The 21870-nt window shown below is 37.8% G+C and overlaps 1 protein-coding gene across 1 annotated transcript in view; it reads right to left on the bottom strand.

Moving 5' to 3' along the window:
• Positions 1 to 21870, bottom strand: part of LOC127067564 (uncharacterized protein DDB_G0283697-like) — a 67086-nt gene that overhangs the window by 35288 nt on the left and 9928 nt on the right. Inside the window, exon 2 of the mRNA XM_051002642.1 lies at positions 1519 to 1831. Coding sequence (XP_050858599.1) covers positions 1519 to 1831 — 313 coding nt within the window. The remainder of the gene's footprint in view (positions 1 to 1518; positions 1832 to 21870) is intronic.

The raw sequence follows: 21870 nt of genomic DNA, 5'->3' as shown, positions 1-21870 counted from the left end.
TTTTCCCTTTGTCTTGCTGCTGATTATCTGTCTCTATATATGATCTTGATCGTATTGAGAGTGAATCAAAAAAAAAAAAGAAAGATAGTAAAAAAAAAAAAGAAAAAATTAAACCATTCTTAACCGAAAATCGTACCGAATGCATTTCTATTATTTCCAAACATTTTTATTTTTTCGGTCATGCGGAATATTTCAAACGGGATTTTTTGAACGACGGAGATAAAATGAAAATCACGAGAAGAAAACGAGCTAGTCGTGATCGTAGAGCAACGAAGCGAACAGTCTCTTTGCTTTTACCGAGCAAACTCGGCCTATCGTTCTATCGAAGGAATAAAAAGTTCTCTTTAACGCTCGACGCCGTGAAAACGAAGGTTGAGCCGCACGTGCGGGGAACTTTCGTTGTTCGTAAACGTTGCAAGGTATGTACGTAACGCCTATCGTGTCTGGGACAACAGGAGGGGAGTTCAAAAAGGTATGGAGAATTGCCGCAACTGTGCAATCAGTTTGCATGTTAATGCTGGAATCCTCCTTCTTTACTTTCTTCTTATTTTAAATCGAATTGCCTCTTGAAATACCAATTTTAATGTAATACGAACGAATAGATATGAATTTTGATCGGGTTTAATAATTCGTCTTTAGGAATTGCGACTGTAATTGAATATAGTTTTGTTGGAGTCAAGTGACATTCCTGACGATAGTTAGCATGTTTTGAAATCATTTGAGATCACGAAGATACCCTGACCGATCACGTAATCACGTCGAGCAAGGTACAACGTCCCTGAATAAATAGAGGCGTCAGCGAGAACACGCGTCGCATTTAGAGATTTTCTGAATACATATGTGTCGACATTTTAATAAATGAGAGATGAGATCTAACAAGAAGTCTCGTAGATAGCTAGAACTTAATTTCCTTTTTTTTTTCAGAATACGCGTCGCTGACATGTCTATTGTCGAGTCCGTCGACGATTGATATTTTTTCCGATTATTTGTAAATTAAAATTTTCAAGGGAATTCATTTTCGACACGATGCAAATCGACCATCGAGATAATTTTAAGGATCGAATTAATAACCACTTTGCGTCTAAATAGGAAAAATAATACGTTTGATCGAGAAGGGCCACCTACGTTGTCTTTGAATATCGATTAACAACGGACCTTCGGATAGGGTCTCAAAGTTAATTGGGTAAGATGCTGTTACTGTAATCTACATAAATCGATTACGGAACGCCTCGGACGTGATTGCGCTATCGTATCACGTTTCCCATACTCTCCTTGCATGATAATAATTAAATGTTTTTTGCCAATGCTAGTTTGTATTATCGGACAGTGTATCGTGAATTTTACTACTTTCGATTATAGAGGATGACATTGTATTCTCCTTCGCATCGTACAATTTTGTCCTTTTAAGAAGACTCCCTATAAGCCCTGCATATCGTATCGAGCTCAAAGGGATCCTTTTAGCAAAGAGAGCGATCTCAAAGATATACACGATATAAGAAAAAAGCTGGCGAGACGTACTCTTGCCGTTTTTGTTATATTGCTGCATGTTGCTTCTGGTCTCTTTAACGCTCTCTCGAGTGCCCAGGGATTGCCACTTGTGGACGCTATGAGCTGACATAGGCGGGTAGTCGTTTTTCGCTTGGTAGCCGTTGTATTGGGTGCTGGTACCACTGTCGTAAGCTCTTGAATCTCTGTAGTCGAAGTGCTGAGTAAGCGTAGGCTTAGGTGTGGTCGTTGTTGTGGTAGTGCTGCTGGTAGTAGTGGTGCTCGTAGTAGTCGTCGTCGTACTCGTACTTTCCTGATCGTTCGTGGTTTCATTGTCGTTGTAATCCTGTCGAAAAAGACAGCATCGAATTTGATTAGAGAAAGCGAATAACAATGATCTCATGAAGATAACATTGGACTTGGACATTTTTCGATACGATTTCGAAATTCGTTATTCGAGTACAGGAAACAGATTTTCTAGAAACTTTCTAATAGTCGATCGAACCGGAACGAATGTAAAAAACGTTCATCGTTCGTGATACTGTAATTAGTTCGAAAGAGGACTTAACCATTTAATTATTCGTTTAATTTCGAAAGTAATTACTGGACTTTCCTTTTTCTTTTCTTTTCTTTCTTTTCTTTTCTTTTCTTTTCTTTTCTTTTCTTTTTTCTTTATATATGCAAAATATCGTCGGGCTTTCTTCAAGGCTCGTTAAATAAATCTTTTCTCGATCACGGGTGGCCAGATTCTTCCGAAGCTCGCGCACAGCCACAAGAGATTTTCTACCAAAGATAAGGCTAATAAGCCAATTTGCATCTCGCTCGCACGGTGTACCTTGCGATCGTGCATCTACTCTCAAAGAGGGCATGGACCTACTTGATCCATGTAGTACGTAACATCTGGTGCTGTCTTTGATGTCTCGCCGCTTAATAGAAACAATCCCGACGAACGTACGCGCTTCTCTCACTCTATCTTTCTTCGGTAAGAGGAACAGTTTTCCTCAAAACTACTCTAGCACTTTGAATTTATCTTAATATATTCTGTCTGTATGTTGATAATTCGTTCGACGATTTTTCTGGTTTCATGTTTCTAAGAACTTTATGTTATCTCTTCATTATTAAAAACTGCGTTGGTGATACTTGAGTTATGTTTAATTGCTTTTAAGGAAGATTACCGTGATATAAGCAAAGATAAGATACGTCGAACTGGCGAAATTTGATGCTTGTTTATTTTCTAAGATTATATGGAAGATACGTGATTACTTTTTTCTTCACATTTTTAGAAAATAATGTGTTTGGGAAGTAACACGTCATTTGATTGCGAGATAGAAAAAAACCTATTGGAAGTAATACATTTTCATGAGTCGGATATATACGGACGTTTAGTTGTGCTATCGTTAATGATTCAGTTGAAATCAGACTCGGCGAAAGGTCAAGAAGGCAAGGTTTTAAAACGATCGTGCGGTTCCTATGAATCTCATCTTGTGATATGATTTCTCGGCCGCCCACGTCTGGTAATAAAATTTAGAATTATAATTAGGATAGAAATTTTTTGTATTTTTCATATAGATATATACATTAGGTATGCGATGAACAAAGAAATATTTTTATAAAAAGAAATGTTTCATAGACACATTGCAAACAATACGATCGTTAGATCGTTTTAGATCCTTCTCCATTGAGTTTCACGATCTTTCCCGCTATAGATTCGACACAGTAGGCATAAATTTTAGGAAAGACACGAGATATACCGGGGAAATATTTTTTAATGAGAATAGAACAACGGGTGATTGAGTTTCTATGACTTACTGATCGAGGTTTTCAATCTCTTCAAATACCACAGGTAACTATTCGCACGCGATTTCTTTGCTCTATTTGGTGTGGCTATGAAAATTTACGATAAAATTTCGAAATCGTCTATGTATTGCTATATATTCCATTAGAAAGATCGTAGGAGTTGCTTTAAAATGAAATATTATTTGTTAGATAGTAAGAAGAACGGAGACATAAACTGAAAGCGTAGATAAGAATAAGAATAAAATAGATAAACTTGGATATTGTGACGGACCACACGCGCTTTTCACGCGCGGAGGTCTCCTCGATTATCTTCTTAAATAAAAACAAGAAAACGATTTCTCTCTTTAATGTGATCGACTTTTCCTCATTTAAATCGAGGCAATAAAATCGTTTACGCGAAATGCATATCTTGTCGTCGTGCAATTTATCGTAGCTCGTTCCTGAAATTCTAGCTGGTTGAAAGCGAATAAACCGATAAGGGAAAGTTAACAACATGCGAAGCACGACTGAAATGGACTACTCTTTGCTCTCGATCACGCGGACACGATTTGTCTCATCTTTATTTTAAAACTCGCCAGAGATCCTGGGATTTCGATAGCTTCAGGGATACACCGGAAAATCCAAAGAATCTTCTTGCAGAAAAAAAAAGAAAAAATTATCAGGAATACATTTATTTTATTATCATCGCAAAATTCGATTAGTTAATACTTTCTAGTGTGACCCGCGCCTATCGTCGTTTTACGACGTAGAAAGACCTGATTTTCTTAGATAGGCGCATGCAAATCTGTATGTAATTTCGTATATTATCTTTCAGAGACATATTAAAAACAGCATTCCGATTTAATTACAGGAACTACCGGAGCACGTTGTATTTTGTTACTTGTCGTATTAAACGAGAAAGTTTCTAAACTAGGACTCAAAGTAGACACGATCGATATACTCTATTCCTTTCTTCATTTAACTATAGGACTCCGCAAAATTAAGCAGCCTTCGTTTCAAGGCGAGGAAGAAGCCGGTTAAGAGGCGAAACCGCAAAGTGGCCAATAAAACTTACATTAGCATGATGCGAGTTTGCTTTTCGCTCAGCGACTACGACAGGTGGTAAGCGGTGATAAAAGATCAACCTCGAGGAAGGTTCGAGGAACGAATCCTTGTTCCTCTTACGAAAAAGGGAAGTTTGGGGTCTTCCTTGAATTCCAATGAAAGAATCTTTGGAGGTGTAAAGACCGAATTACAATCTAGCTGAGTAAAATATTCCGAGATGCCCTCGAAGGCTACACGTCGGCTGTTAAGAAGCATTATCGAGCATGCTGGACAACACCTCCTGTTATTAAACATTGGATTCGGCTAGTGGGACCACCCAAAAGAAAAGTGGCAAGGTGGTCCACTTCGTTGTTACCACGCCAGGGGGGCGGTTTTCGAGGAGCCTACAAGAATTTGCATTCTCTGCTTCGGTAATTCCGATAGATACACGTGTATAGATTTTGCTTTCGTATTTCTTGTTCTTTTTTTTTTATTCTCATCTCTGTCCATTTCGTCAGAAAGGGAAGATAGCTGCAAGGTGTGTAACCGATTGGATGAATAATATTCTTGCGAAGAAAACAATAGAGAGGAAATGCCCGAAGCGAATCGACCACATTCAAAAATAATATATAGAAGAAAAGAATCGATACTTGGACCACCCACGATGTCGAAGATCGATTCCTCTCGTTGACGTGTTCGACTGGTTTAGCGGTAATCGTAATTCTTCAAGAACTATCGAGGTTGAATAACAGAAACATTTGAAAAGGACAACTCATTCTCAAATCCATTTCAACGCGGTGAAAACGCGCGAGAGCATTTTAGCGATATATGTACACACACACATATATATATATATTTACATGTGTAAATACATATATTTGCATGTGTTTTTTGTGATCGAAATCAAAGTCGTGACACGAATAACGTTAGGCGGTCGTTGCAATTTCTTAAGAGATTTATAGAATTCATAAGTTTTTATAGATCGGAACGTTTTCTAAAGCTTTACTACTGAATTCCACGGAAGTCGTTGCTCGATTAGTTCGAGAAGGTGCACGAAACGTGACGACTCACTCGAAAGTATCCGCCCTTCGAGCTCGGCGAAGTGTAACGTGAAATTCTTGGCATCTTTCTTAGAGATAGAAAGACAGAAAAAGAAAGAGAGAGAAAGAGACAAAGTAAGAAAGAGAAAGAGAGAGAGAGAGAGAGAGAGCGGCACGTCTTACTCGAACGAGGAGAGACAGATGGACGGGCGGAAAAGAATGCGAAACGTGGCGGAGGTGTATTCGTTGAGGTCGTCGTTTGTGATCTCCATACGAAATGCCAAGCACGTTGGAGTTCTAAGAAGGAGGAGGGCTGCTTTGCTGCCAGGCTGTCTGCTATCACCAAGACTCGCCGCCATTAGAGATGGAAGGCCGTAAAGCTGGCCACGATCATCATTGGTAATGGGTTTGATGGTGATTCTGAGAAACGTTACACCAAACATGTATTCTTTTTCTCATAAACGACATTAGGAGCCGTGCTAATCGACGAGAGTCTCGTTTTAATCAAAAAGAATAAATAGAGAAATAAAGAGAAAGAGAAAGAGAGAGAGAGAAAGCAAAAGCAAGAAGGAAAATCAAAAAAATTCGAAAGCTACACGCGAATTCCAAGGATAAAGAAAAGATTTATCGCTCATTTAATTGTGCTTCGTGATATTGCAAAACTTTTTGCAACAACAAGCCGTTAAAGCCCAGCATCGTCTTTGCCGTTTCTATCGACACATTTGTCATGAATTCCATCCGCGTGCACGTTCTTATCGCTTGGCGAAGATAGGGATATTTATTAACGTTCTAATTCCCACTGACAGCGTGCACTCTTCGGACATTCGCCTTGCTTCGATGGTTAACGGATATGCGAGTCTACCGAGCGGAAACGTTAGCTCGGCCAAAGATTAAATTTATGTACATTGTCGTGTCTTTTACGAAAGAAGGAAATCGTTTTTCTAATTCTAAAAACAACAATTTCTATCTGAAATGTTTGTCGATGTTTTCAGCAAAATTGTCGACAATTTTCATATCTTGATTTCATTCAAATTTTATCGAGGTACTTCTTTTTTTTTTAACTGTAAGCTTAAATCAATCGATAGAAGATCCTCTCAATCGCATGACGAACGCCATCATCCACGGCTCTCACGGATATTATGAGATTATTTTTATCGAGGTCACCTCTGAAAATAAAGTACCTTTTATCGTGAAATTTGGCCGCTCTCCAAAAGCGAATCTCGAGATGAAAGCGAGCGCGGACTCTTTCGTTCTTTGAGAAATACGTGCTGTTTCCGACGGCTGACATATATCGGGAGAACTCAAATTCGAAAGAAAGGCCTTGTTTGTATTAATACAGCCGGGTATCGTGAGGATCACTTGTTCATTTAATTACATATTCCGTATAACTGAAACATCGTGTTGTCTCTTCAATATTCCTACTTTCTATATTAGTATATTGCATTTTTGAAAGATTTGCAAATGTGTTTTTTTTTTTATTTTTTTCGATTAGAAGAGAAATTAGGAGATGATCAATATGGAAAAGAATGCAGAGACATTCGAGATACATTAATAAAACATTCACATTCGCATTACACACTCTATTCATCGTCGAATTTTATTCGGACTGGTCATCGGGCGGCCATTATGAGGACGATGAGGTTTTATTAAGTGTGTGGGTGGTTTTAACGCTACTTTTGTGACGGAGCATTGCTTGTTGCGTTAAATTTTATGAAATGCTATTATTTATCGCTCTTGTGCAACCTTTATTCTTCGCGGAGACACCCCATCGTGTTTTACAACGTTTAGAAGGAACCTTCGACGCAACGAAATATCGTCGATACTTTTTTTGCGGTTATTTTACTCTCTTACGGAGATAAACCTATGTACTTCGAAGTGTGTAAACTGCGATATCGACAACGTCGATCGATTCAGGTCGTGTTTGGAATCGAATTCATTCAATGAAAGAAAATTTTTTCATTCGTTCCTTAGATTTATCTAATCGAACGAATTGCCTTATGACAACTTTCCAATTGATTTTATTTTTATAATCGAATAGGTATCTGTATTTGTATACATTGTATTAGATCTAAATGGAGAACTGAGATATATCTAAATAAATCCTAAATGACAAGCAAGTTACGAGAACTTTCTTTGAAGAAAAAAAAGAAGAAAAAATTTTTGAATAGAAAAGATAAAAGATACATATCGTTTTAACGATTGCGACATCGATCTAATCGCGATGTAGTGCGCATCGGGATCGATGAATTGACGTCGAATCGTGCCTACCACCGCAACCTTCTCTCTTTCATGTGTGGTCTGAAAGCTAACCGCAAGAATATCTTAGTATGCTACGTGACCAATGAAATGCAGCCACTTTCAATGATTCATTCGATGATTCTTCTCGTCGACGACGCCCGGCTGTCTCCGGCTGGATCGATTAATCGATTCACGACGAACAGAGTTGTCGTTCGTACTCGATGAAATAGACTCGATCAATCACTATGATCGTGTTTAATCAGTACTTCGTTTTGTTAATTTCAAAAAAAGAATATATGTATATATATGTGTGTCCTTCGGAAAAAAAAATTGTACAAGGCTAAACGATATATCTACTTACTTGCTTTGCAAAAACAGTTGCTAATCGCACTGTTGGTTAATTAGTCACTTGTATCGATACTGTAAGTAGGCTACGACGAACATTAGTTCACAGATAAGATGACATTTGCTCGAGCGAAATCTAATTGTTCGGACGAATACATACAATTATGGTAATAAGGTTAGATAAAAAAAGAAAATGTCGAATAGTTTCGTAAAATAAGAAATTTGTTATTACGTTAATATAAAAAAATTTTGTTAGAGAAGTATATCGTTTTATGTAGGAAAGTGTCGCAGCTTGAACATTAGAACGCGGAAGAATCGTCAGATAGCTTTCTAAAACGACGTTTCTCGAGGCATATTCGGATCTCGTGCGAAAGGTCGTAGGTCACGCGTTGAAGAGGCAGTTCGTATGCAAGGATGTCGCCCTCGGCCTGCATTCCAAGACGAAACGTGTCGCGATAGAATGGTCGAAGCTGTCAACAGTCTTTTCCGTGATAGAAAATAATTGGAATTTGATTAGAAGTTGAAAATGTATGAATACCGACGAGTAACATTTTCAATAGAGAGATTAATATCGAATGTATTGCTTTTCAATCAGAGACTCGATATTAGACTCGCAAACGTCGACCCGATTGAGAGCAAAAAGAATTGGAAAGAACATGTTCTGAGTTAATAAACGTTCGAACGTATCGAGTGAAAGGGTTTATAAGAACGTATCCTGTCGCGTGCACTTTGACATCGTACGTCCGCCTTCCTTCGACCAATGAGATCATCCAAAAGTTCTTTTGCTATTACGTACCGGTGGTTGACCGTTAATAAGGATAAGGTGTAATGCCTATCGATGACATCATCTTATATTCACGCCTTGCATTACGCGCTTTGAATCGTGCCAGCTTCGACACTCCTTTAGAAAGTCTTCTACGTAAACAAATGTTAAGAAAAATTGATTTATCCTCAACGACGACAACGACGACGAGGATGATAAATTTGTCATCGAAATGGTTTCTTCCTTGAAGATAAAGCACGATCCTCTTTGTTCTTCATCAATGTAACGTCTAGCTGAGATTTTTAAACGTCGATGAAAAAGCAAGCGTAGTGAAACGTCGCGAATTTCTAATATAACTAATATGTAATATATCGTGAATTTCTAATATAACGAATATGTGTATCGTTCTCCATTATTCGACAACTTTTTCTCGGTCGCAGTCGCATCGTATATTATTTTTCGTTTATCACAGACTCATTTCTCTCATTTTAATACTACCGCCTCATTTAATACTACCGCTATTGTCAGAAAGCATTTGTCATCGAACGATGTAAAAGTCACAATATAGCAAGAGTCAATCGATAAAGCAATCGCTTTCGCGGATTAACATTGCCAAGACGATAAATTTCTATTGACATTTGACAAAAATTTCAAATGGAACATCTGGTCACCGAGAGTCATAGGTCAAGAAAGCTCGTAGGAACAAGTGACACTTAACCCATAAAACTTGTCTTCCTCTGCTCGATCTTTCATCGTAGAATTAATCGTCCTTAGACAGACCTCGCTCTTTCTAGTCCCTTTGAAATTAATCGTATCTATCGTTTCATCGATTCGTCTCGTTAAGGTCGGCTACACACTAGACACTAGACAGTAACTCTTCTTAGATACTCACAGACAAAATATATCTTCTTGAAAGCAAAATATTTAATTCGATGTGCAACCAGCTTTAAAGTTTTCATGCGCTTTACCCTTTATCCCGGGATGACAATTGAACTAATAGAGCAACGAACCGATCTGTGCATTACATATCTAGAACGACGAGGCTTACTCGCGTTTGAAAGCCACTGAACCGTAGCTTAACAATCTCAATGACGTATCGATGTGTCTCTCGCGCATTGGTTAATAACGTTCCTTCGGGAGAACACGTTTTCATCGAAGGCATCGAAGGACACTCGTCGACTCGCTCGGAAAATCATGCATTCGTGATAGAACTATACCCTTTGCTGTAAAAGAGATTTAAAAAAAAAAAGACATCTCAGTGATATTAATTACATCTTGATTACGTATTGCACGTGATTCTAATAATTTATCGACATAGACATGAAACGTGCGTTACGTGTATGCCGCATTTCTCGGATATGCTGTAATCTTTCGAGCGTGGATACAGCTGGATCGTTTTACTTTCGAGAGATACATAGATAAGAAGAAAAGGAGAGAAAGAAAGAGAGAGAGAGAGAGAGAGAGAGAGAGAGATGAGTAAATATCGTAACTTCTCTTAAAGAGATCACGATGATAGAATTGAATGGAAGCGAGGAATAGTGCGTTGTATTTTTGTTGTAGTATCTTCTTGAGGAATGTCTTTGCTCGTAAAGGAGAGTCTAGAGAGAGAGAGAGAGAGAGAGAGGGCACGAGAAAAAGAGAAAGAGGGAGAGAGAGGGGGAAAGAGCGAAAGAGATATACCTATACATTCATATAAGGCGGTTTTCATTGAAAGAACTTGTTTTTCAAGCCAAATAGGGACGGTTCATTCATCCTGAGATGGAGCGATCAAGCGTAAGATATCTATCGTCAATAACAGTAATTGTAAACTCATGCTTTTATCATTCCGACTTTGAAATTTGACTTGTAAACAATAACAAACGAGTCGAGTTACCTTGAATGTTCGGAAACAATTCAGTCCGTCGTTGTACTTCGTCGTAGAAACACAAGGGAAAGTTCTCGAGAATTTTATATTAATTAATATATTTGAATATATTTTAGTAAATTACATTTATCATCGTTGGATTGTGCAAACAGCCACCTCGACGTAGTGAAACTCATCGTAATATTACTTCGTATGTATGTATGTACTTTATATATTCGCATCGCAATATTTCTTGTATAAAATTGTAAACAACGTAAGTACTTTCGAGTTAATGGCTATTTCATTATATATATATGATAACATCAAATGGTTACTTTTGAATATTTCGTTGAAGTAATTTACATAATTTCAAATTCAGTTGTTCTCTTGCATCACATTAAACAAGATTTTTCGTAGTAATATTTATTCAATAAGATGGCAGAGTATTCATTACCGTGCACTACGATCAAATCTAACACCACTCGTTAATGTTACTTACGTAATGTGGATATTCCTCTCGCTTAATGTCGCAGATAGGTCGCATTAGAACGTCGCGGACGGAGGAACGCGTGAGAACGACGAGCGAATGTAAAGCTTGAGGAATTATCGCTCTATACAACAATCGCTAATTACACGTCGATGGAATTTAACGGGCACGCGTTAACCCAAAAAATAAGCTGGAGGCGTGATTATTCGAATAATAAAACGCCATGGTGGTCCCGGTTGATTTTATGCCATTTTCTATTCTCGATATGATGTCATATTGTGTAAGTCGACTAAAGTGTAATTGCAACATTGAGACGATTTGACAGTTTTAGAATCAATTTACTTCGAATTATTCTTAATTAGAATTATATCGGGCAGAGTCGAAAGAAGTGGGATAACACGGGAGATAGACAAGGCGAACTGGTTTTGTTCTCAAGCGACAATATATTAAATATTCAATGGATCGACATACAAGAAGACGCTACCCACGTACACGACGGAGACGTGGAATGCTTGTAATAGATCTGATTATTATCAACCGTGCCATGTATACGCCCTATTTTATGAGTTATATCTGAATTATGAATTTAAAAAATTCTTTTTTGTGTACACATTAGTAGTAACATCTTCAAGTATCGTCTATTATCCACTTTACCTAAGTACTTATGGTCGCACGGGCCACGTTCGAAGCGAAGACTTTCAAACGTGGCGGCGCGCATTTTGAAGCGGGTCAACTATTTTTATCCCAACGCTTACGGGTACGTTTCGCTCGTACGTCTCATTGTCTATTCGACGTCTGTCGACCTCGCGCTTTAACTACTTGTCCGTTTCCTATGACGACAACAACGTACGATACTTTCGATCTCTTGGAGTTATTTGTACGTCGGTAATAAGTACGTAATTTTTGTTTTTTATTCGTCACTTTGTTATTTTCAAAAAAATATCTTCAATGATTATCAGCGAGTTGTATAATTTACGAAGACTCTTATCAAAGAAACGAGTAATTAGTAAGATTTAATCACCGAGTATTGAATCTATCTAATATTTTTCTTCCCCCTCGAAATCGTACAGCACCTTTCCAATTAACAAACTTACCAGTAATTAACAATAAAACGACTAAAAGATTTAAGACAAACCGATAGTGGTCGACCTTGTAATTACTGTAAATGGCAAATGCTATAAGATTCGAGGTTAAGCGAAAAATAAAAGGAGAGAAAAAGTATGTTTTATTACATCGACTGCAAACAAGAGAAGGAAAAAAAAGTACTTTCGTCGTCGTTAATATCATTTATTAGGGTTGGCATCTCGTTTCGACGGAGTGTCAGTGTCTGGATATAGCCAAGTTTCATTAACGTTCCATCATTACTTCTAATTCCACTTGTTGCTTCATTGTTACAGCATGAGAGAAACACGACAACATAACTGTTAAGACAATGTCGAGCAACGTATAGGCAATAGACGATACCGTTATTCTTCATGCTGCTTCTTTAGAAGAGATCTCTGAAGAGACAATCTTACACTTGCGAACCCATTTCGATGGGACATCAATGATATGTGTTACGTTCGAGACATCGACATAAACTTTTCATGTATATTTCTTTTTTGTCGAATATGCCAACGAAGTACAGAACAAATCGAAGGTAGGAGGATAATGGAGTTCGTCCATGTCAGCGTAATAAAGTAGTAATTCATACGTGTCAAGCTTTCGACTAATGCCAGAGCTATCGACAACGGTACGATCGATCTTTCTCTCTCCTTCGCACTGTCGTTTCTCCGATGGCCGTTATTATGCTATTATGCGTTATACGGCTTCTATAGTATATACGTTTTCCTTCGTAGACTTTAGGCTCATAAACCAGTTTCGAATCAGCGAGATATACTTATATACGCGTACTATAGGTATGAATACGAGTTTGTTCCTCGAGGCCTCGCGAAATATAAATCATTAAAATATGTCGCGCGATCTTGCCGGATACATTGCTGCGAGCAAACTTCGATAATAGCGATAATGCGATGTAATCGATCGACCACGATTGATTAGTCTTATTGCGCTAGTCATTTAAGACTCTTTTTAACGTTAATCACGATATCGACATCGTGCCTTCGATGTAGGTGTTGGAGGGGCGTGTAGATAGTACCATGTAAGTAGTCCAATTGATTATTCAAATGAGATAGGTAATTAGAGTTATTTACGATGCTGATCTCTCGTTCGGTCTCGCGTGCTTCGAATATCTCTCTTTTTATTTATACGCGATGGTATAGGATTGGGACATGGTAATTGTAACACGATGAAATCCGATTTCATTTTCATTCTTTTCTTGTTACGGCAATCCCGTGAAAGTACGATCTAACTTATCTACTTACAATTTAATCTATCCGCTTAACAATTTAATCGATAGTACGATCTTAACGCGATAGAATTTATTTTCCATTATTTCGTTTTCATCGTATAATTACGATTACACGGTATCGATCGATGTCGCTGATATCGCTGTAATTTCATTTTACTCTTTTATTTTTTTCTTTTTATTACGTTAGCCGTAGAATTATACAAAATTGCAGTGTACGTGGAACATTAATTATGTCACGAGGATGTTACGGAGCAACGCACGTGTTCCGATGTCATTGATCTCGTTGCGATCTAACCGCCGGAGAAAATATCGATGGTTTATGAATCGCGCTCGGTTCCTCGTACTTTATCATTGCCGGATGGTATCATCAATATACCAAGCGTTCTCTTGACTATTTCCAATCCGATGCGGACAGGGGCACGTTTCATAAATACACAGAAGAATATGCGGATGTTATCGGTTGTTCGTTCTCAATGTTTTGCTTCCAGGTAGTCTAGACCAGCGTTTCTCAACCTTTTTGCCATTTGACCTAACATATATATTTGTAATGATATCGCGACCCAGATGTGAATGGTATAAACCGTATATCATATAAATGAATAAAATTATGTATATTTGATAATAACTTCTAGATACGTTTGAAAAGTACTATCCGATACTACGACTAAAAGTAGTTCAAACGAATTTCTATTTACAACAAATGCTTCAATTTCAATTTTTTATCATTTAAATTTAACTATCGAACAATCCGTACATCCATTATTCTTCGAATCCATTAACTTCTAAACGATCCATTTCTAAATTGTCATTAACAAGAAACTCATGAAAGATCATTTATTTTTGTTCTCAATACGTTATTGTTACAAAAAAAGAAAAAAAAATAGAAATCGATAAAGACCGGCCAACTTTCCAAATTCTTAAGTTGAATTAGAAACGATTCGGATGAGAAAGCGTCACGCGAGCATAAAATCAAGACGATTAACCGTGACTTCTGATCGTATTATTTTAGTCCCGTCTCTTTTCAACTCGCGTTTCTCGCCATGTTTCACGCACCTTTTAATGCATGCGCTTTATGGTAGTCGCCAAGGTAATTGTGGCTTTCTTCAATCATAGGACCGACACTTACGACGCAATTACGATAATTAACATCGTTATTTCGAGAGGAAGGACGACGAGTCACTTCCAATTATTATTCTCGTTCGATTTTGAATTTGACGACTTTGTAAAGGAATTAATTTATTAATTTCTCAAATTTAACGATCGAATTATTATTTTAACAGATATTTTTCTTTACAATATTCGTCATAATTCTATGAATATCCCATGATAGAAGCACCGATCTATCTAAGTAGCGAGAAAACTCCAAGATCGTTCCGTTTATTTTTAGAACGTCAACTTGGCAGCGGCTTTATGCAAATTCGTCGTCTACCAACGAGAACCTTAAAATGCAAGACCCCAATAAACACCGGCCTTAACCCGATCCGCTACAAAACGAACAATATAACATATGTTTCCTTTTTAGCCTCTCGGAAATAACCATTCTCTTATTCAACGAAGGAATCTATCGATGAGGTAACAAACGAGAGGGAAATAGACAGAAAGAAAGAGATAGATAGATAGACAGATAGATAGATAGATAGAGAGAGAGAGAGAGAGAGAGAGAGAGAGAGAAAGAGAGAGAGACGGAGACGAAGAAGGTCGGTTCTTTCAGCGAACAAGACAAAAAGTAGTGTTTCCTCCATTCATTCGATAGCTTTAAGACCTTTACGCTTTACATCCAGACAAGTATCCAGACACGAACTAATTAGTTCTTCCTTGCTAATCGACGAGTTTCTTCTCGATCGTGCCACCTCGTTAACGCTCGTGCTCGTTGGATTCGATCTAACTCGATCAAACGACGATGTATATGTAAGCTCGTTATCGAAAGGATAGTCGAGATTAAATTCTTCGTGCAATCCATCGTCTCGAGGAACTTTTAATTATCACCGTTAGGTTGTATCTCCACAACGAAAGATATATCGTTCGTATTGATCGTATTCGCGATAGTGATTTCAATCAGGATTCAATTTGTCTTTCGATGCTCGAAACAAAGTGTGATTCTACCTATAGTAGTTATAACGACTAGGTGATCGGTAATTAGTCACCGACAGGTTGCCTTGTCGCGGTGTCGTGGATCCGTTCTTAACTGAGAGAAAATTCATGGAAGCTGCTCGTTACCGCTTGAGATCTTTCGCGTTTATTTCTATCTTGAGGGAAGTCGGATGATCATCCTATAACTCATTGCACAGGTGTTGAACCGAAGAGCAAATGCGAGCAGCTGCGATGATTATGTACAGCCCGGAGGATGTTTCGGGTGTATCGATAATAACAAGTTTAATTTATACAAGTCTGACATCAATTTTTAAAATAAAATTATGAAATTGGGATAATCGAATTTCGCGATTTTTTTTTTATTTCGAAGTGTTAGTGTTATCGAGAATAACCAAAGAATATGCAACATCTTCACTAACATTCTTGGACTCTTTGATGTCGGTCCGCCATTTTCGAACCACATAGAATATCCACGAGATGAGAGCTCATCGTTCGTACGTCAACGATGTCGTTTCTTGCGTTCCACGAGCGTCCATATCGCCGAAATAGCAGCAACCGAAGATAGACGACTCTCCGCGAAGTATCTAACTGGCAAATGTTAGTAAACCACGTTCGAGAGCAGTCTGGGATAGGTAAAAAGGTCGTTGATCCTCTCTTAGACGACGTGACCCTTTACGAACTAGCCTGCCAACTTACGTCGTCCTGCTGACTTAAACTGGAAGTTCCTATTCGCTTGCTGTAATCAACGTTGCTCGACGCTGACGACGAGCTCAGCGAAAAACGAGTGACCGGCATAAGCAATAATCGTAGTGTAACTTTAAGAGAAAACTGGCGATTCAGTGAATCATTTTAACTATATTCAAATCCATTTTTTTTTATTTAAATTTCGAATATGAAATTCGAAAGAAGAGAATTTTTACTACCTAATTCATATTTAAATGTATTCGATCTTATTTACCAACCTCTTTGTCATAGAAAAGATCATCGAATTTCGTTACACTGAGCGTTAACGAGAGAGCATTTGGAATCTTGATATTAGCATAGATAAATAGAAATATCGGCTGATTAACATTCGTTCGATTTGTAAGCGACGAATGCGCGTTCTGGTTGATACCAGGGCGTAATTCGTTATTTGCATGGAAAAGGTAGGTGCTACCGTGGACACACGATCGAACGAAGCTTAAACAGAGGCGCGTCACGTTAGGAAATCGACGAAATTCTTAGCACGCTTCCCGCTTGTAAATCAACCGAGAGAATGCCTTTACCGAAGGCCGACGAATTCGCGCTACCAAGCCGTTAATATTAATATGTATCTTCGTACGATCAAGTTTCCGTTAAAACGAGCTACCGTATAAAATCATTTTTGGTTGTCTCTCTGACTATTACTGATACTTATGAATTAAAAGATAGATTAAAGAAGAATAGTTAATTTTCATTGATCGCAACCGTAGTCGTGTCTATTTTAAGAGAACACGTTTGAAAAGGAAAAAGAGTCGAGTGAATGTTCGTGTTCATCAACGGAAATGTTATCTGTTAGATGGAAAAACGTGAGAGAATAATTCAACATGAATTCCAAAGACCGAACGAGCTTCGGTCTCTATTGCATCTCGGTGTTACGAGGTCGATGCATTATAATTAACCAACGGACTAGACATTGCGACAATTCCCATGAGTAGCACTACGAATTGACCCTTATAATGTACACGTAATTGCGATTTATTTTGCAATTAGTGGGAACGTTATATGTACACCTTCCTATCGTCGGTCTTATCCATAACTCTTGTAAACCCGATTAATCGAAGATAAATGTGTTTTTATCGAAACCTTGTAAAAAACATTAAACGTAATTTTAAAAGTTGCAGTTTAATGTTCCCGTTAAATAGACAAATGAATTTATGGCGAAATTAACCTACTTTTTTACACATGACTCACATGTCATGATATCATTTATTACCAAAACACATGGTACAATTAGAATTAATCATACAGTAAATTTTTATAAGATTCTTCATCCTAGTTTCACACCTAGTTTCGTGGAATCGGATAACAGAGAGTAAACAACGATATTGCGATATTGTAATGTGATCGTAACTATGCGCATAGGAGAGAATTGTTCATGAGCACGCGTAAGAGATAAGCTTCAACATCGAGAATCGCCACGCGAAAAACATTTGCCAAGATATCATTTGGGTCCGTTGACTTTACCGCGAAAATTAGAGCTGACTTTTAGGAAGTCACGCTCGACGCCGTCCAACAAGAGGTTTATGAGCGTCTGCATAATTATGGAGTAACCTTCGCATATAATAATGTAAATCGTCGTACATTAATAAAACGTATCCGTGAATTAAAATGTCGTTTTTTCCTCATTTTTTTCTTAGATAAGCTCGTTCGATGTCATTTGTATGAAAATAACTGCTGATCGAGTCAGATGAATAATTATTTAAAAATAATTTTATTTTTATCTCATTAAAACGGACCGGTCAATTTTGTCGAGCTTCTGAAAGACGGCATCACTAAATGGTACCATCCAAAAATGACGTCTCTTCGGAGAGACGAAAATAAGAAGCGGTAATTCGAATAAGACAAGCAAATGTGATGCAAAATTACTATGACGATTATCTGTCCGAGCGAAAGTCGGCAAATAAATCCGTCTGTAGTTTCTTAGGAATGTAGAAAATACCACGATATCGTGGTAGTGGCAGTAAATCTATTGGATCGAGCAGTAGTATGTTGTGTTGTATAACGAATAGCGAAGAGAGTAGTATCTTTCGACGCCAAGCTCGCTTCTACTTTGTATTCGTCTTTTCCTGCGTCATTTGGAGCAACGTGCGCAAGACACGCATCGCATTAATAAAATAACCGATGCGATACGAGTCGACCAATGAAAAACGTGTCTATAATTTATATGTTTTCTCGTTCTGACTATACGGAACTCGTCGTGTTCATTTTCAAAATACATATTAATTGCTTTTAATGAAAGTATCGTCGTACCAACGATCGTCTTTAATAATTATAGGCGCCTTGTCGTTGACGCATGTCTGGATGACTTTTCTCAGCGTATATAGGTACGTATACACAATAATAATCTTCATTCGTTCCTATGAATTATTAACGCGAGATCGCAAAAGGAATGCATAATGCATGCGTCCTCTTTCGATGAACGATTAGATAAGGACCAGGAAACAGCTCTCCCGGTTTATGTCGATCGATGAATAAACAAAGTTATACGACTAGGAAAGAAACATTAATATTTGCAGCTCGTTAACGACGACGTTTCAGCGTATTCCGAAAGAAATACGTCAGATGTATTTTATTAAATGTAGCATGCAATTATTCTGATGCATTGTCCATAGAAGTAACGCCTACGTTCATCGACGACGTCGTCGACGATGACGACGACGACGACGACAACGACGACGTGCTTTCAAGGATTCAGAAAGTGATCGGAGGCGACGATTTGCGATATCGTTTCACGTTATTTACGATAACTATGTAAATACGTAATAATAATCAATACGTTTGTTTCAACATCACGATATAATTTATGATACATTCGTGGAAGGTATCCTATATCATAATCATCTATCGTGTGCATGTATGTATATGTTAGAAAATCGATAAAACGTTATTATTAAGTTATTAGATCATTTTTTTCGAGGTGTAAGATAAAACCCTAGGATGATATCGTAACGAGCTCACAGGACGGAGCATAAATATTGGTTATACGGTGCGAGAAGCAGTATAACCTGCGAGTATCATAAAGCGGTGAAGAGGGATACGAAGGGTAAACAGACGTTGGAACATCTATGTAAACATATCGGGCCACTGTGTAAAAGAAACACGTGTTTTCCGGAACGTTGCTCGGAATCTCTCGAAACTCTTCTTCTTTCTCTCTTTCTTTTCCTTTTACACTTAGAATGGAACGTGAAAACTGAAACGAATAGAAACTTATGCGTTTGGCAATGCTATTCTATCATCGCATGCATTTGTATCAAGAGTTCCTTACGTCACGGTAAATTTACGAAACTACATCTTACTTATTTTTTCTTCTCAAGTTTAGATTTATTTTATTAGAACTTGATATACGCGATCACATATATACGCAGAGTGCGTGTTTTTAGCGCAATACACTTCAGAGAGACATAATATATGCTAGCACGATTTTCCTCTCCTAACGTGTTACGGTCGACGACTTCGTGGATCAAGAACAAAAGTTATTTTGGTAAGCACGGGGTGGCTCTGCAGCTTCTCTTGGTAGCATCTTGAAAGTGAGTACTCAAGTGAGAGATGAAATACTAGAAGCAATTTCATTGTTCAAAAACTAATCGAAATTTCGCAATGACGTTAACATTTTTACGTCCATTTTCATTTGTCCGATGAGAAATTATCAAGCGTGTCGATCCTTTTAAGAATACCATTAAAATTTTTAATTCGTCATTGGCATTATGCACAGTTTCTTAATAATTTTATAGTGGACGATGATCGGCATTCGAGATTATATGAGCCGTTTCAGAGATTCTAATCAACTTTCAAATCCGATAAATACGCATCAACGATTTGATACGATAAGAGATCGATTCGTACACTTTGATGACCGGCATACTGCTCTTGACGTACATAGGTAGGCACATGCACTAATTATCGATCATTGGCATTATGGGCGCGGCTAATCAACCGGTGAAAATTGCGCGAATTATGTCTGGAGAGACGGTCGTGCAATTCGGTTTCAGTTCGTGCTATATAAATTGGCTCGCTCGTGTGTATGTAACTACGTGCGTCTGCGTTGTTCTGGATAATTGGCCTAACTGCCTTGCGACGAGGAGTAAAGCGAGACGAATAAATCATACTTTACGAGGGACTTGTAAGACTCATTCCGATCAAAAAGCATTGCTCAGCCAAGCTGAGCTTCTTCTCCTTCGATAATTCTTCTAGCGAGAAAATTCTTGAGAACGTAGATTCCAACGTTGAATAGTCAGGGTACTCAACACGAGTTGAGTAGTCGAGCTAACCGTTCAAGCTTCTTGTAGAGAGTTAAGCATATATAGAAAGTTCTTAACGCTATCGAAATTATTTATCATAAACGTTTAATGATTGATAGAAAATTATGAATTTGACGCGATGACTCAAGTCTTTTCGTGATTCTTATCATAAATCGGTAAGGGTCAATGATTCCACGTTTTCAAACAGGTGCGTTTCTCGTACTGCGACGCGACCGTTATTAAATGACGAATGTAATTGGTTTTAATTATATTTTATAGAAAATCATTAGCTCGTTCGTATTCGTTCGTATTCGTAGACTTTCGTAAAATATTGGAAGTTATTTTTGGGATAGTTTGCGTTCTCTCAATGATATTAAATTAAAGAAAAAAATTATTAGAATATTAGGAACACCCACGGATAAAGAGAAGAATGCTTATCATAAAATTAATTGCTTAATTGGCTTTCTGTGCCTCCTATCGCCCTTTCTCCTTCGATGCACGAAGCAAAAGGGCAATGAAAAATTCTCAACACGCGACTCGTGGGTGTCCCTCGAATTTACGAGCACGGCCCTATTCATTAGCCCTTGTTATTAAACCTCATCGTTCTCCTCGTTGGCACGGTTGCGCGCTATGATTCACGCCTCCCGAATCTTTATCGCTCGTTAATTTTCTAAAAGGGCCGAATGGTCCTTTTTAACTTGGTATTTCCTTCGAGAAGAGTTAAACTCTTTTTATAAGTCAAACCTTTTGAAGTTACGTGAATGCTGACAGAAATATGCTGGCTTCTCGTATTAAGATTAAGATTTTTTAAGAGATTGATTTATATCGTAAAAGTCCGATAGAATCTTCAACAAAATTGGAACATTCACGATCCGCTTTACGTGGTTTTATAAGGTGACTCATGCAACTTGTTGCAAGTCAACGTCTCAATACATTTTTAATGATGTTCGAAATAAACTCTTATCAAAGTATAGACACTGACTTTTAAACAGTTACGTGACTCACTTTGTAAGTGCGATACATCGTTCATTATGGCAGACAGGATTCGAAGGAAGAATATCGCAAGAAAATTTATGGAAGGAAAGTAGATAGTCTCTCGTATTCCGTGCAGCGTTTGATTGATGTCGAAAGGAGTGGGGGAACGAGCAATAGATTAGATAAAACGTATCGTTAATGAATGTTAAGGCGAATGTACAAATATTTAATATTAGATTACATGCTTCCTCGTAATTTATTGTATGTATTTATATGTTATTTACATACATCACTTAGGAGAATCGAGTTCTCCAATCGTAGAAAGTCTTCGAACGGAAGGAATAACAAGAAAAAGTGTTATCTGTTATAGGAATTTAATTCTTCTTTTAACTCTTTCTATCGAACAAAAAGAAATATTCTAAGAACGTAATAGTATCGTAAAATCGCGAAGAAT

Source organism: Vespula vulgaris, chromosome 11, assembly GCF_905475345.1.
Source record: "Vespula vulgaris chromosome 11, iyVesVulg1.1, whole genome shotgun sequence".
In the NCBI taxonomy this organism is placed as follows: Eukaryota; Metazoa; Arthropoda; class Insecta; order Hymenoptera; family Vespidae; genus Vespula; species Vespula vulgaris.
Note: the sequence above shows the minus strand (reverse complement) of the source record. Positions and strands in the feature narration are given on the sequence as shown.